The sequence below is a fragment of the Carassius auratus genome, chromosome 40 (assembly GCF_003368295.1).
Source record: "Carassius auratus strain Wakin chromosome 40, ASM336829v1, whole genome shotgun sequence".
In the NCBI taxonomy this organism is placed as follows: domain Eukaryota; kingdom Metazoa; phylum Chordata; class Actinopteri; order Cypriniformes; family Cyprinidae; genus Carassius; species Carassius auratus.
The window spans coordinates 10301397-10319913 of record NC_039282.1 but is presented as its reverse complement, the minus strand read 5'-3'; the positions used below and the strand labels follow the sequence as shown (position 1 = coordinate 10319913).

At 33.8% G+C, this 18517-nt stretch overlaps 1 protein-coding gene across 1 annotated transcript; it reads right to left on the bottom strand.

The window, feature by feature from the left end:
• Positions 1-33: 33 nt before the first annotated feature.
• On the bottom strand, positions 34-18187 carry LOC113058548 (gastric inhibitory polypeptide receptor-like). The gene is made up of 14 exons (XM_026226543.1): positions 17873-18187; positions 10118-10277; positions 9351-9447; positions 8990-9097; positions 7530-7651; positions 5893-5999; positions 5355-5508; positions 5077-5236; positions 4737-4797; positions 4562-4631; positions 3997-4085; positions 3237-3375; positions 3054-3095; positions 34-2181 (listed from the first exon to the last, which is right to left on the bottom strand). The coding sequence occupies exons 2-14, from the start codon at positions 10172-10174 to the stop codon at positions 1828-1830; spliced, it is 1560 nt and encodes a 519-aa protein (XP_026082328.1). The 5' UTR covers positions 10175-10277; positions 17873-18187; the 3' UTR covers positions 34-1827.
• Positions 18188-18517: the final 330 nt, after the last annotated feature.

The following is an 18517-nucleotide window of genomic DNA, read 5'->3' as shown; positions in this document are numbered from 1 at the left end:
GATTACTGGGCAAAAGATGAGAGTGAGAGATGTGTGGTAAATAACTATGTATGCTTAACAACAGTGGCTCTTTAGAAATAGACAATCTTACCACATCACAAAAATGCCATCCTACCAATATTTTTGACAGATTCATGCATGTCCACAGTCTCACCACCTACCAGGTTTATACCATTAAGCACTAAAAATGTGATACAAGAATTATTCTGGAGACTAATGCAACCCTACCCAACCCTAAAACACTGTGGAATAACCTCAATTTGAAGGCAACAGAACAAACACCTCCACTTGATGGATACAATTTAGATACAGCATTATACATTGTCTAAATCACTGTTAAAGCCCAGGTACAATAGAGATTATAAATGTACTCTGCCAGCCACATTGACAGAAAAAGAATGTCCAGGTGAAGTAACAAAAAAGAAGGGATACAGTGTATAAATTGATCTCAGTCCATGAGAGTGGTTCAAAATAGAGGTCATACTATGATTTAAACCTTCATAAAGAGTTTCCATATTAAATAGTGTTGTGACCATTGCCTATTAACTAAAATACCTAATAATCCTCTTTAAACTCTATTGTAGACATACAGGTCACAGTTGGGTTCTGTTATGGCACAGCATGAAAGGGGATTAGGCCAACGAGTGGAATGCAGAAGCATAAAAAAGGAATTCGATTTCCTGCTGTTCAAGAGATCGCCTGGTTGAGCGGGTTACATAAGAGCTATATAAAACCTTCATATTAGACATTTAACAGCTCCATATCAAATAAGGGTGAGGACGTGACATAATGTCTAGTTCTGGTACTGATTTGTTGTTGTATGGAAAAAAACAAAGTCCATTATTGGTTCTTATTCTGTATGTGCATACAGTCTCCTCAAAAAGTGTTTGTCCTTTTAAACTGCACAAAATATAAGTCTTTGCATTAAATGACAATATCAAACTAAGTGGCATCTGGAGTTAAGAAATACTACCATTCGAAAATGTTTTCAAAGTCTCACCAAGTCTGCATTTTCTATTCAATACAGTAAAAAGAATAAATTTGTAAAAGATTATCATATTTAAAATAACTCTTTTTTTAACTGTATGTTTGACTATATTTTAAAATGTTATTTATTCCTGTGATGGCAAAGAGAATTATCAGCAGCCATTCGCCATTCGGTTACACATGATACATCTGAAATCATTCTAATATACTGATTTGGTGCCACTATTTCTTATGAATGCTGAAAACTGTTCTTCTGCATAATATTTTTGTAGAAACTGTGATACATGCCTTTTCGGGATTCTTTGATGAACAGAATGTTCCAAAGAGCGTCATTTAATTGAAATAGAAATCGTTTGTAACAATGTAAAAGTTTTTACTCTCACTTTCAAACAATTTAATGCATTCTTGCTGAATAAAAGAATTAATTTCTAACAAATTTTGAACCTTGATTGGTAGTGGAGATGTGGTTTAAGGGTTCAATTGCAAATGCTTTGGGGAGTTAACATACTAATGGCTATTTGGTGATAGGTGATGTTTGTGTGTCTTACCTGTGGACTTTGAACAGACAATCCTCATGCAATCAAAATTATAATTGACAGTAGACAGTCGTTGAGTTGATCCACAATGTTGGCATATGACAGAATTAATCAAGTGTCCAAAATGAGGTATAGTGGTAAATACCAAACAAGAAAAACGCAAATAAAATGAGTTGTCAGGCACTATGTAACTTGATGCAGTAATATGCTTTTTATAGTTTAAAAACAATGAGATATCATTCGAAGACACTTGAAGATATCCAGCTTTGTTGGTCCGATCAATAGGCAGCACAGGTCACATGGTTCAACAGTAGCTCTCAGAAAACATCACTGTTCCCTCTCCGGCACACTGGGGTAATGCTGGCACATCCAACCCGTTCAGAACCTGCTTTCGGGCAGAGATGTAGCAGAATGCCTTGCCTTTCTTTGCTCTGGGATGGTAGTGATGTTGAATAGCCGGTAGGGAGGCTGTGGGTGTTGGGTCCGAGGACAGTTGGCTGTCACTGTCCAGAGGGCAGTCTGGAGAGCAGGTTATGTTGTGGTGACACCGAGGACCTGCACCTCCCTGCTGTACATTGCTACCTGTATTACGTTGGTCCTCCAAAATGCTTATTCCCAGTTTCCATCGCTGCCATTTCTTTTTGATTTCTGACTGTACCTGGAATCAAAGACAAATATGCAAATATGCAAAAAGTGCAAATATCATGGTTTTATATATATATATATATATATATATATATATAATTAAACTAAAAAAACTGAAATCATAAAAACACATCTAATACTTAAAAAAATTATAACTGTAATAAAATTAAAACATTTTACATTTTCAATATTTTTTTAAAATACAAAAATAACTAAAAATAAAAAATAAAACTTAGTAAAATCTATACAGAGACAAAAATAATAAAATAAAAAATGACAAAAATAAAAAAATACTAAAACTTTAAAAATGTTTTACTAAAATGTAAATGAAAATAGGAAATATGACTAATCTTATTCATAATATTAACAAAAACTATAATAATATATTGTGTGTGTGTGAACTGCAGCTCAAAAGTTTAGTATCAGTAAGATCAGTTATTTTAAGTTTCTTATACTAATCAAGGCTGCATTTATTTGATCAAAAATACATAAAAAAACGTATTATAGTGAAATATCATTGCAATTTAAAATAATGGTTTTCTAATTTAAAATATAATTTATTAGAAAAAAATAGTTTTTTAATGTGTTTTCATCTGCCAGCATGTATTTAAAATATAAATCTTTTTTAACAATAAAAGTCTTTACTATCACTTTTTATCAATTTAAAATGATTGCTGAATAAAAGTAATAATTTATAATTAAAAAAGAAAGAACATTTTTTATGTATAAATATATAAGTGTGTGTGATTTATAATAATTTATATTTAAATAACTAATTACTATATATATATATATATATATATATTGTAATTAGTTATTTAAATAAATAAATTATATATATATATATATATATATATATATATATATACAATAGATTCCTCTTACCTCTTTATTGACAAAGCAGTATAAAATGGCCACCAGAAAACCCTGTGGGGTAACAGGAACTAATGCGTCAAAATGAGTTAATTGTAAGCACATTTACTGCATTTAAAATGTGCATGTAAACAATACAAGTAAGTACACTGTATTTGTGACATGGTCTGTCTCTCTTAATTCCTTTAGTTGTACCTGAAAAGAATTGAAGAAGAGTTCGAAGAACAGGTTGACATTGCGAAGCACGCCCTCAGTCTGTTCGTCTGTCATCACAGCAAACACCACCTCATGAATCCCTAACAGGGGAATGAGGGTCAGCGTGGACTTGGCTAACCTGAGGGACCAGGAATATTAAAAAAATTAGATTATTAAGATTAAATTAGATTATTAAAAAAAAATGATCAGATTTCTTTAAATCCAAGTTTATTGTCAGGTGAAATTCACAGCTCTTTTTTCATATTATTTTATTCTAAGAAAAAAACTAATCTGCATCTACACGGTTTTTAAAAGTTTGATTAAATGACAACAGTGAGGCACTGTGGATAAGTCAAGAATTTAACTGGCCTCGATCACTGTTACCAATGTACTTTTAGATTTTAATCCACCTTTTATTCTGCTATGCATAAGCAGGATATAAGCTTGAAGGCTAGAAATATAGTCTCTGGTGAGTGAAAAAAAGCTACTTAAGATGCGTGCTACCCTCAAGGCTGACATTTAAATAAGAGGATGAAATATTTCCTTTAAAACGGTTGAAACATCAAAGCTTGCTAAGGCACTTAATGTGACACAATTCCAGTTCATGTAACGCTGATGAAATAAGAAACAGACATTTTGCAGGCACAAGGAAACACCAATAGATTAAGTAAATTTGAAAAATAAACAGACTAACAGATGCTGATGAAAATAATATAAATTCATTCGTTGGAACAAAAATGAAAAAAATTCAAATTCTTACCTAAATTTATAATCTGTATACCTCATCTGATGTGCTTTTAATTTGGAGATGAGGATCTGAATAATCCTTATAAATATGAAAAAGTTCACCTGTAAAATATGGTCATAATTCTTTTTAAATATACTGTGAATAGTTAGACATTAAAAGTTCAGTGTAAAGACACACAAGACCTCTCATCCTGTGCAATGAAGGAAAATGCATAAATTATTCCAACTGAGTGTGATGTATCCATGTGATGGATCCGTTCAAACAGAGTTCAGTAAAACAGTTTTTCAACACAGTCCTCAAGAATGCTCCAGTCTAGTGAGTCATCCATGTATAATACATGAGAAAGAGTATATTTAACTAGTAATTCACACGCTGCATTCCAAATGACTCCCAAATTGGAATTCTCCCATCTCCCAATCAAAAATAACCACTGGAACAAACTCTGGGCAGATCTATATTGACGTTCCATTGGTTGCTTTCAAGTGGAGGTGGGAGAACTATCTGTAATTATATGTGTGACTATCAATACAATCAAAAAGCAAATTCAAATTTAAGAAAAATTGAGGTAAAAACTCACTAAAATCGCCAAAAGGATTGGCGTTCGGATGATCCACCAATATGCCATATTTTCGTTGATCTCCCAGCACCTTGAGAAATGTGTAGGCACAATTGTAATGCTTAACCAAAGCTGCTCTTAATCTTTAACCAAATAAAAAAAAAAATTGTTTCATCAAGATTTTGGCACATCTTACCTGGTGTTCTCATACAGGTAACGGACAACTATCCAAGGCACCACAAAGAGCACAGGTGTTCCTGTTAAAAAATAAATAAATAATAAAATACAAATTTGATGAAATACAAAACAGCACAGCAAGACACCTGCATCTTCGTTAACATTTATTTTTTAATTTCTTTTAAAAAAAATGCAATAATTATGATAATTATTCATTATATGCATGCAACTATCTGTAAATAAATACTTTAAACATTGTAATTTTTTTATATATTTGTAAATATCTTTAAATATTTTAGTTTTACTCTATAATTTTCATGACGGTTGTTCCACAAAAAGAGAGTCTGCAAATTACACACCCCAGCCGATGAAGAGGTATACACAAAAGTAACTGTTCTCTGAGAAGACCATCAGCACCAGCAGGTTGTGAAGATATAGACCCTCTACCAGTAGCCAACTGTAGTTTGCCCCAACACAATACTGCATCAGGACCTGAGCCACACGGCAGCCTGACATCACCTGTGGGAATTTAATGCGGCTTCACTGTACCATTCCATGAAGTTTAATATAACTTCAAGAGTGTGAGAATACACTCAAGTGAGTGTGTGTAGAGACACTGTACAGTATTTCTGCTTACCTGGTCACTCAGAACAATGGAAACATCTTTGTTGTCCCTGAACTCAGAAGCGTCTTTCATGAGGAGCGCGTCTCTCGTGAGGATGGACACAGCTCGCAGGATGAAAGAGGCAAACAGATTGGTGTGGATGTAATTACGTGTGCAACGGAGCTTCCTGTATAATATTACAAAGACCTCATTGAAATATTCATTTTATTCATGAACAGCTGAAACTGCATTTCTCCTGCTGATAGCAACAGCTAAGCTAATGACCTCATGTTGAAATGTTAAGCACAAAATGACTATAGACTCTCAGGCGATTCACATATTCATTCCTACAAGCTACATAATACTTAGGGCTGTGCAGTTGATGGAGATAAAATATAAAAAATCTGATCATCAAGCCTTCAGGTTCAATAAATGCATTAGGCTAGGTATAATATGATATAATATGATTTTGGGCCAACTCATTTAGTTCTACTGTACTGTGAGTGCTGTTTAAATTTTTCTTCTGCATGTCATTTTCTACTCATCGTTATTAGGAAAAACGGTCACTCACCTGAATATGAGAAGTATAACCAGGGCTAAAGACAGGCTGGCCAGGGATAGAGAGTAACCAACTGTGTACATCACCCTGAAATAGGCCAAGATAGTCATCTGATTCTCCTGTGAAGACAGCGAGAGAAAATAGTCACTTTACAGCCATAAGTCATCTGAATGCAACTGAAAGAAGAACCATCTCAGACATCTTGTGTGGGACATGAAGGCAAAGAAAACACCAGAACACCAATTCATTCTTGGAGACTTTCAGACATTTTTCTAACACTGCCATACTGACAGCCATTGAAAGCCTCAGGCAAAGAGTAATGATAGCTTTATATTCATGGATCACACTAGCGAGTAATAGCCTATAACTCGGGAAAATAACTCTGCCAGCGGGAGATAAAGTCTGCTGGGCCAATAAGAAATGAGTTCAGAGCTCCGCAAATGACACAAGTGTGGCTGCTTCCCAAATGCTTTGGTTCATGAAATAACAGAACTGCATAAAATTCATACAGTCGGTTTCATATTTTACATAAATCATGTATACATCACAATCTAAATCGTTACTTTATTTCTTTGTCTCCTTCAGTAAACAGGAAAAGGTGCAACACGCATTCTTAAAGAATTCCAACTTTATTGGTTAAAAAACGTGATGCTTTGGTAATAGTCAAGGCCTTCTTCAGACATCAAGAACAACAACATCCCAAACACAAAGTTTCCCAGAGGATTTACAAAAGATGGAAGCTTGGAAGGTCTTATACATACATAAGCCTCAACTAGATAATTCTTTAGACTCCTTGCTGTAAAAAATGACACAAAGGTGTTTAAAAGATCTGGGTCTGATTGTAAAATGTTCCAATATTTTTGTATAATATTAGAAAATAGCATAGTATGGGGTAATGAACTGCGCAGAAGAATTCCTTTTAGTATTTTGAGTGTTAACAGGACCAAGTAAAAATGCCATCCCAACAATGGCATGAACTAATGCCTGACAGGGTGCTGAAGAAATCAGATTTGAAGAAAATGGCAATTGACTGGAATTTGAAATTGAAATTGAATTATAACTTGAAATTTAATAATCTGGTAGGACAGGAATTTAAACTGCAATTTTAATTAGAACTTGAACAACAGGAAGTGGAATTTACTGAACTGCAACTTGAATTCAACAAAGCCAAACAACAAATTTTATTGATCTAACATAACATGAATAATTGCATAATTAACGTGACTAATGTTACAAAGATTTCTAATGCTGTTCTTTTCAACATTCTATACATTAAAGAATCTAATATAGAATCTACGGTATATATATATATATATATATATATATATATATATACACACAAAAATACATAGAGCAGAAAAGCTGTTTTTAACATTGATAATAACAAAAAATATTTCTTCAGCAGAAGAAGGGATCATGTGGTACTGACAGGAACAAATTGCCATAGCAGGGATGAATTACATTTTAAAATATTAATATAAAACAGTTGCACCCCACTAAGGATGGCCCTGTATATTAATGTAGTTTTAAAACTGCTTTGTGTATAGCAGTAACCAAGGAAAGGTTGTATCACAGCTGTTCCATAAGTGCAAATGCACTTTTTATAGTCTTTTATACATTCCGTTCACCCCAACCCTGACAGTCTTTACCTGTTCTCTCTGCTTGCTGTCATCTGCACTGCATTGTGAGTGGTCTCTCCATGTGCTGCTGTCATTGACGGTGAGCCACTGGCCATCTGGACCACATTCCCGTGACACAAACCCGTTACGCACTGCAGAGGACAGTAACAGACAACAGATCTTTGAGTTACTGCATTCAAACACGTCTAATAATTGAATGTCCACTATGAACCTTTTTATAAATTCAGTGCTGCCCGAATATTGTCATGTAAATTATAACCAACAGCTTATCTCATGTGCTAGCAAAAACACCATTATCACACATTCATGGTTAATATGCTCTAAAAGAGTCCAACACTTTCTGAAAAAAAAAGGTTACAAAACTGTCACTGAGGCAGTACCCTTTTTGTGGAGGAAATTTTTTTTGTATCTGAAATATTATTAGTAGTAGTAGTATTATTTGCTTCAGTGTACTAAAGAGTATTCTTCAGACTGTCTCCGAGTACTTCAGTTTGCTTCATTGTGCTAGAGTTTTTGATGAGCTAAGAGATAAAAGGAAATCTATTTCTGTATGTATGTAAGACAACTAAATTAACTCATCTGGAGGACATAGAAGAACACCTTAAATAGACATATATGTTGAACATGCATTATGATTGGATGAGATCAAAGCATCTGCATTTGAAGAAGGTATCTATATTGAGTTTCTTCTTGGTCTCACTCTGCAGTCAACTTGGAAGACTGTTGAACCTTTCTTGGAAGAAAATAAATATTCAAAAGACTTTTGTCTTATACCTTTATTGATATGGAAAATTGCCATGACACCTTTCAAAATACTAATACTAAAAGTATTTAGTATTGGTTCTAATGCTAATACAAAAATACTAATATCCTTTAGGTACAAATATGCAACTTTAAGGTACTAATATGTACCATTTAGGTTAAATAAGGTACAAAGATGTTCCTTTCAGCTTTTGTACCACCCCATTTTGTCCCTTTTTTCTGAGGGGGTATAGTTTTCACCTGGCAGAAGATAAAATGCCCCAAAAATAAGCCAGAACAGCTTAGAAACTGCATAAAAATGTCCTGACACACAACTACAGAACCCTAGGATCATACCAACAGGGTTTACGTGGTTCATACAGAAAATCCCAAAATTAGATTTGAAATAAACAGATACAAAGATGATTTTAAGATAAACCAAGGTTTAAAAATTCTTTGATCATTTATTCATCCTCATGACTTCCATTGTGTTCTTTGTCTATGCAATGGAAGTCCACCAATATTCTTCTTCTTCATTCTTTTTTGCTCCACAGAAGTCATCCATGACTTGAACGACATGAGGATGAGTAAACTATAACAAAACGTTCATTTTAGGTAGACTATCCATTTAAGATGCTCCTTAAAAAATAATATGGGGAACTGTATGACATTTATAAAGCATATTTCTATATTACTGTGCCAACAGGCACTATTATTGGCAGCCATACCTTGATCATACCAAGGCAGATACCAGGGGCACGGCACTTTCACAGTTGTGTTGGGAACTCCATCTGTCCAACAAGCGTACATATCAAACATGCTTTTGCAAAACAAACCTAATGGAGAGAACAGACAATGTGAATATGAAGCAGAGCTTACATTATGTATGAAATTTTATATCTAATTGTGGATTTCCATGTTAGAAGTGTAACCTTATCCTTTTTAACACTATATTTGACAAATATTCATGATAAACCTTTAGAGTGATTAGTAAAATGTTCCTCTTTGTTTGTTTACTTCTCTTTTCCAGTGTTGAACACGCACACACACACACACACACACACACAGATGTGATGAGCTAAAGCCTACCCGAGGTGGTGGGCTGTGAGCTTATCTTCATGATGCACTCGTTCCGATACCTGTTCCATTCCTGCACTGTGTCCTTCACCGTCTTCCCACTCACACTCTGAAAGACACACATAACACCAGGTTACATCTTTCTCAAAATGAAATCAAAATTGGCCTTGTTTACTTCTTTGATACATGTTTCTGGTCTTACTGTCCAAAACTCATCACCCTCACCGAAATTCTGAATTGTTTTACAACATCACTGCAAACTCTTTATTTTTAAGAGTGCAAGCAATTACAAAATGAGACTGAAACACGCAAGTATTGAAAGAACTGCAGATCATATAAGATCTTTATGTGAAAACACACACACACACACGTCTGTTTTTGTGAAAGGTGGGGACATCCCATAGACGTAATGGTTTTTATACTGTACAAACTGTATATTCTATGGCCCTACACCAACCCTACACCTAACCCTAACCCTCAAAGGAAACATTGTGCATTATTACTTTCTAAAATAAAAAAAACTCATTCTGTATGATTTATAAGCATTTTAAAAAATGGGGACATGGGTTATGTCCTCATAAGTCACCCTCTCGTTATGATACCTGTGCCATAACCATGTCATTATATAGAGTGATATGTCACAAAAACACGACCCCATACACACACACACACACACACTTTCTGTATTTTTGGGCTACTACTTTTTAAAATAAACATATAGAAATGCATTAGCAGTGAGTTAAAAATTTTTGCTGCAAAATGTATACATTGATAAATACCTCAGCTCTGCACAAGACAGATAGAGTGAGGAGGAAGATGGTGGGAGTGCTCTTCATCACTGAGACAGGTACCAGGGGCCATACATCTTAAAGCTGGGCCCACGGCCAACCAGAACCAGGGCAGACCATTCTTTCAGACCTCCATGGCACCAGCTGCACCCTTGAGGATTGAATCACAGCAGAGGATACTAAGGGAAACACACATCTGACCGCTCGAAAAGAATTCAAAGCCAGATGGCTTTAAGCTCTTGAACCTCCAGTCTCTAGCTCTCTATAATTTATGTGGCCTTATTAATCTTATCTTATCTTATCTTCTGCAATAAAACATTACACATGAAAGAACTCCATCTGATCCACACCTGCATCAACTTCAATCAAAATACTGCTCAGTTTTCATTAAGTAAAAGTTTGTAACTTCAATGTAATATTTAACATTATTATTTAACAACACTGCATGTCATTTTGAATGCTGTATTTTTATAAATTTCATTAATTAATTCATTATTATTATTATTATTATTTACATTTTAGCATTATAAGTTTTTAGAGTTAGTATATAATTTTTAAATAGTTTAGAATTTCAGACATTAAAAATCCAAACATTTTTTTATATTATCAATTATTATTAGGCTATAGCGACCCTAAAATTACTCAAATCTAACATTGTGCAAAACAGAAAAATACACAGAGTTAAATACACCGAGAAAATTCACTTGAAATTCACAAAAATACATTGGATTAGAACATGAATTATGGATGAGGAAAAGACATCAAAGATTTGTAGTTTCTCTAAAAATAAACGTTGCTTTTTTCAAAATTGACAAAATACAGACTCTGCATGCTAAATCTCAGCTCAATCGATAATGGTTCAAGAAGGAAGGTCATTTGAACTCCTTTCTGAGAAACAGTTGACTCAAATCTCTTCAAGCATTCTCAAAAAGAGGAAACAGTATGCTTAACCCAGAAGATGTGTAAATAAAGGAGTGTCCTGCTAAATCATGTATGATCAGATTGGTGATGAATAATTTAGTTTGATTTGTGTTAAACAGGCTGGAAAGCTCTGAGGTATTCAAACACAACCTAGACTGAGGACTTCAGGAAGAGGTCACCCGTGTAAATCACTCTAATCATACTGTTAGGAGAATATAAACACAGTTTGCTTCCTCTTAAACTTTGCCTGTAATTTCAATAAATAAATAAAAAGGGAAAAACATTTCATTGAGATACGTTGAGAAATGTTTGGATACTTATAGAACAATTGACAATTTTTGTATCTGAATGTCTTTAAAATTTCAATAGTTCCATGCTCTTTTGCATTACTTGTTTGTTTCCATGATTAACCAAGTTTATTTCTTTTCTCTATTTTTTATTTTTTTTTATGAAGTTGAGGGCCAAGTGATAGATGAATTTATGCCAATATACAGTAATATCAGCAACAAAAATTAAGGGAATTGTAATCTCCTCCCTTTTATACTGGCCATTTTACTTAATAATTTAATTTAATTTTAATTGCATTTAGCATTGTTTCCCCCAGTTTTCTATGCCTCAGAGACCAGATGTTTGAGACAGCACCTCATTAAAATATCTCAAGCAGATGTCATTAGTCATTATTTATGCAACAATTGTGTTATCATGGTACCATGATAGTGCACATTTTTAAACAAATAATTTCTAAGTGGGACAGAGTTACACAACAAGTCCTGAAGGCCAGAAACCAATTCTGCAATGTTTATATTGGATCAACTTTAAAGGTTTCTTTGATTAATTCATCAAGCATATTTAACCAAGGATCTCTATTTGTGCCCATGCCAAAATATAATTACACAAAACCCTGGACACATGTCAAATGACTCACATCAGGTTGCCAACCCTTATGGCACACCAATTGACATTTCACAAGTAACCATTTAAGGTTAAGAAAAGAGGCATTAGACAATACAACTCTTAAAGGCAAGTGGAGAGCACTCGCCTGCCAGTTAAGCTGGAAAATATGTTTTATTACAGTTATGTCAGTTTCCATAAGACAATCAACAGCTTTAACAGAACAACACTGCTCAGGCACAGCATCACAAAAGCTGCTGGAAATCTGTCATGATTTTGATCAGATAAATCAGCTGGTGGCACAATCCTCCTGGAGGAAGCTGGAGTAAAGTTTCTCAGTCAAAGGCTCGATGATGATATCTCATGACTGCTCCCATCAGGTAACCAACCTGTCATCCCACTGCACTTACATTATCATTCAAAAGTTTGGTTATTTGTCAGAATTGATCCTTTAGGAATCATTCAGCATGCTGATTTGCTGCTCAAGACACATTTATTATTTAAATATAAAATGCTGCTTAATATTTCTGAAGAAACAGCAATATTTTTCAGGATTTTTAGCTGAAAAGAAGGTTTAACCTGATAACTGTCACTCATGTTTTTGAAGATAGACTTGAATGTGCATGATACACACCTACATTTTTATATTTCATGTCTGAAAACATTTTGTAACATGATTTTGATGTGCCATTTACATGGTAATGCAATGTCTGATTTTAAAATGGGTTTTGAAGGATGAATTTTGAGATTTCATGTTTTCAAGTGATATATAACTTCTGATGATTTCTAAAATGTGATAGAGAAAAAGGCAACGAGGAAGTCTTATTTTTAAACAAAGGTCAAAGCTCCTTTTGTATTGTAGATTTCTGAGGGTGCACTCTTGTCATAAATTAATCTATTACTTTTCCTACATAATTTTTAACAAAAAATATTGGTATAATATATATTTGGGAGTCTTAGACCTTTCCAACGATATATAGTTTGTCAAGATTATATTAAATTTAATCGTAATATAGTATAGTCAACGTAGGCGTCCCGTATACGGGACGGGGTGACATTTAACAGGTTAAAAGAGGTTTATTTATTTGAAATAAAAACCTTTTGGAACAATGCTAAATAAAAGTATGAATTTCTTCTTAAAAAATCTTTCTGATGCAAACTTTTGAACAGTTTATGACTAAAGTCTGTAAAATAATGACTTTTGGAGAGAAATTCCAACATAAAACTGACATGTATTTCAAATCAAGTAAAAATAAGCAGCAATAATGACCATACTTTGCCTAATTATGCTAAACTATAATTAATGTAACCATTATTTATAAGAACAAAAAAAAAACATGTTTCTTTAACTGAATTCTCATGCATTTCAGCAAACAATCAATGCAAGTTAAGGAAAGCATCAGTACATATAGATTTTTCACATTACTTGAAATTAACCCAAATAGAATTTGGCAATGGAGGAGAATCCTGCTCTGAGAGAAACTCTGAGAGCTTTTTTTGTTTGTTTGTTTTCTCTTTTTTTTTCAGAGTAATATGTTTCCGGCAGTCCTGCACTTAAAGACCTTCACATACTAACAGTTTCTTTGTCTGATACCAACACCAACTAAACCTTAAAAGCAGCAACAACATTAGTGAATCAGATCAGCTACTGCTATATTCTTGTTTATAACTCGCAGGCTGCCTGCAGTCTGACCTCAAATGCACCAGACACCATTATCCATGTAAGTGAATAACTTATCCTACAGTCTACTGTGGCATCTATCTATGCAAATTTAATTTTTTTTTGCCATTTTTGGCATTTTTCCTTGACAGGACAGTAGAGATATGACAGGAAGTGAGTGAGTGGGAGAGAGAGATGGGAAGTGGGAACGGAAAAGGTCCATGGAGGCAGAGTACGGTCTCGGGACACCCGGAGCACAACTGCGCCATATGTCAGCACACTGCCCACATGTGGCTGACATCTATGCACTTTTTAAAGGAGAAAAAAATTTAAATTTGCTGAAAATATACTCACCACCAGTGGACCCTTCAGTGAATGGGGGCCATCAGAATTAGTGTCCAAACAGCTGATTATAACATCACAATAATCCACACATATAAACATGTTTAATATTTTGTGAAGCAAAAATATGCATGTTTATAAGAAAAAAAATCCATCATAAGTGTTTTAACCGTCACTATTTGCCAAAATAGCAGTCCCAACTCTTTCTGGATTATTGTGATGTTTTCATTAAGGACTCTCATTCTGACAGCACCCATTCACTGTAGAGGATCCATTTATGAGCAAGTGATGTAATGCTAAATTTATCTAAATATGTACTTATCTTGGATGGGCTTTAAGGGTTTTTAAGGGTTACATTAGACTTGCACTATCAACAAAGTGTGATGAAGCATCATATTCTTGTCATTTTCTACACAATGCGAATGTGAACAAACAGAATACAGCTAAATTCACAGCAGTTTGCTAAAAGCATTTTTGCTAGAACTGTGGCTCATCCAGCAGAGAATAGATAGCCATTGGTTTACACTCCTGGCTAGTTTGATTTAGATGTTGCTTTGATAGTTTGACAAGCCAAATATAATTCATATAAATCATCAAAGGTCTGTATTGTGTTTGATGGGTGAGTGTTGTTCTCTGCTCAGAGAACTGGAATGCAGAATGGGCATGTTTGGAGATCTATTAAAAACTGAAGCACAGGAGCTTGTACTAAATTTAATGCCACACTCTTTGTTCAAAGCAGCTTGTTTAACATTCCTATATTACATCCTTCAGAGTGATCTATGAACATCAAAAATTGCTTCCCAAAACCAGTCACAAAATTCAAGGGTCTAAAAGTAAAAAAGTGGATATTCCATTAGCCGTTTCAGTTTATTTATATCTACAGGACTGTAATGCATCCTCTTTGAGCTAATATGCAGTCCAGCCTTTGTTTGGAGAGCGATTCAGAAATATTCAAAATCAAATCAGTTATTTTTAAAGCTGGAACTGACAATAAGTTCCACAAAAGCATTTGGAGTTTTTTAGAAAGCCAGAACTTTATCATGTTGAGGGGTAAAATTGTTCTATATTGAACAATTGAATTTGATTGTGCAAAATTGTGCAAAATAATCATACTGTGCCTTGAACATACCAAACTAATCTCAAGAGAAAACATAAATATTTTACATTTGTAAAATTTGAGATAATAACTAAGAATTAGGGTACATTCTTAAACCTAACCTTCAGAGGGGTGTAAGAAGAATGCATAAAAACATATGAGCGAAATCATAAAAATTATTATGAAGTCATCACTGATTTCTCAAAATGTTAAATAGTTACAAACTGCTACAAATATTAAAAAGAATACATACTGTACATATACATGTAGATAAGTCCTCTATCCAAGATATTATGTGCCTATTGTTTTACACCACAATTTGATTTGTGCTCCTAAAATGAGTAAATAGTAGATTTATTACCAAGGCAAAACACTGACACCGAGAAAATTAATAAAAAAAAATCTATATTGTTTTAATATGCACACTTTTACTCTGAATCTGCCTTTTGCGTTTGTAGCACAGAAATCTCCATCTTACAAAAAGCGTCACTTTTAATTATAAAAACAACACCTTTATTTTCAAGCCTCTCGATTTAAATGAGAAAATCATGTTGAATTACTTTCTGATCCGTTTCTCCAAACTGAGTATACAGTGGATGTTCAGAGAACCATAAAATACTGCAAAGTTCACCCAACATTAAACCCACCACACCGATCATCCCCTGTCTGACAACAATCATTAACACATCGTCTGAAAATAGACAGTCTCATAGTTAGTTCTATTTCTGGTAAAGGCAAATGCAAGACACTCCTGAGACCCACAGCTGTGGGGATGTTGTAGTTGTTGTTGTCAGGATAAGTCTGTCTTTCTGTCTTTCCGTAAACTGCCATGACAAGCAGAAGATTCTGTAAATTCTGCAGTTGATTCTGAACAATCAATGATAATTTACGAGATTAAACTCTTGACCGTTTGAGCATAAAGGATGGGACTGAAGGATGGGATTTTATTTGCTGCTTTTACTTTAGAGTGGAAAGTGTTCACATGAACACACACAGTCCTATTAATTATAATTATTATTATGAAGTGTTGAAAAACATTAGCACTGTGTATTTTTCTGCCCCTGCTGCAATGCCAAGGTCGCCCCCCTTCTAACACTCAACTCATACAAATGGGTTCATATATGCACACAAACAGCGCCAGGAGAATATATTAATATGAAGCATAATAAAAAATAATATAATCTAAGAAGTGCCTTACACATAAGAAAATAAAGCTGGGCTATTTCAGATTTATCAGAAATCATAATTTCCCACCTCAGTATTGCAATTAGTGCAGTGTGTTAAAGTGCTTAAAGTGCTACATTACATTACAATTCATTTTAACTCGCACATTCCAACTTCAGTTCAATTTTATGTAATAATAAATACATATTTTAAATTAACATTTTGTACATTTTATAAAATTTATGTAAAAATGTTAAGCACATAAATGATATTTAAATTCAAAAATAAAACTTTGGTTTATATATAATATATTCATATGGGAAAACAGATGGCAGCATCTGAGAAACAGCCCAGAATAGGAACAACTGTCATGCATGAGCCCAGAATGCCAGTAAAATGTATTAAAATAAAGAGGAAGAAGGTCATCTGATACATTTTTATTTATTTGTTTGTTTATTTATTTTTTATTTAGTGACTTCCTATCACATTAGAATTTAGATCAATTTTTACCCTGTTACATTCCTCTATCTCTCTCTCTCTCTCTAACACAAATATCAACAATAATGCATTTTACTAGTCATTTAAAAGATTTCAGATTATGAAATTTTGTTGTATGGGTCATTTTTTATATTGACGTTTTAATAGCATATTTTACTTTAATAACACAAGTCTCTCTTTGTCAACTTTTCAGGTTCATCAAAAACCACTGTGCTGTGCAGTCTGAGATGCAGTAAATATTAACATGGTGAAAATATGAGAAATTGTATATATTTGAGGCTCCCACACAGCCATTTGTTTGAAGTGAGTGACTCGTTTCTTTGATATATTACACTCGTAGGCCTATTAAAATACATTTGATATATTTTGGCTAATGACAGAACCGGGCAGACAGTTGAGAGAAGTCGTCTGTTGCTTGCTGAGACACGTTGGGTTTTCTTAAGACTATCCCACGACACGTGCTTTAGTTTCGTTTGCACTCTGGTAACTGATTTCAAGCTCTTTGAAAAAATGAGTTCGGTCGACTTTAATTCGCAGCGCCAAACGGTTCATATACACAAAGCTATAAAACATAAACATCATGTTAATAACAAATGTAATTAAGTACATGTAAGACCAGTTAAAAGGCTTCGCGTGCCCAACAAAAAAAGCGACTAGCTAGCTATCTTTATTGTTATTATATGAACATATTTGATTGGAGGTATAGCCTAACAATTTCAGATATACTTGCATATTAAAAAGTTTCCTTTAGCTGAGATTTCTTTTTTTAAATAATTGCGGTCGAGAACATTTAATCAAAACGTCAAGCACTGTAAATTCTTCTGAGATTATTAATAGTTCACACTACTAAATAACACAGCACAGACAAAATAAGACTAATAAAAAACTCGTCACGCCAAGCATATGGACAACCTAAATATTCTTTTGCATCTGAAAGGCAGGTGCATAGTGCAGAGATTATCATAATTTGTCACTTAGTCCAAGTGAAAACCCGCATCGCATTAAATAGCTATAGACGTGTCCCTACTTCTACTCCGAATATATATATATATATATATATATATATATATATATATATATATATATATATATATATATATATATATATATAGGTTTAGTGGTAACGTTATACACAGACACACAACATAATTTCACTAATATATTAAATACTTACCATCCTACCGTTCAGAGTGTAACATGTTCTTGAGCAATAAGAAATATTCTTTGAATTCCTTTGGTCGTGTTCAAAGGTGCTGTATTGCAACTCAATTCCCTCTGTAAATGAGAAAAGTAGTCTCGCTCGGCTTCTCGGCAAAAAGAATCCTTCTCTAAGTCCAAAGTCAGAAGAAATGAATCTGCGCTTCCACACGTCCATCACAACGCAGCGCGTGAACGCGCGCGTCACCTACTAAACGGTGTGAGACAGAAGGATGTTCTTGTCGTTTAAAGCGACAGGAGCACATAGCGTCACTCTTCATGAGAATTTCCCTGGAACCTTTATTTCACCTCCCTGGCATGTAATATGTTGATTTCATTCTTTGTTTAAAATGTCATTATAAAAAAAACAACAACAAAAAAAAAAAAAAACAAAACAAACAAAAAAAAAAGTAAAAAATAATTAATTTTTAGGCTACTGAAATGGATATAGGAAAAGGAGGACTATGTATATAAAAAAAGAAGAGTAGGCTGGAAAATGTTGTTGTTGAAATTTTGTTTGCTTTGTTATAAAACTTTCCTCACATGGGCTGAGCCTTTGCTTGTTTATCATGCCGAAAATAGTCATCATCTATCATCAGCTATTAATAGCAATTATGATATA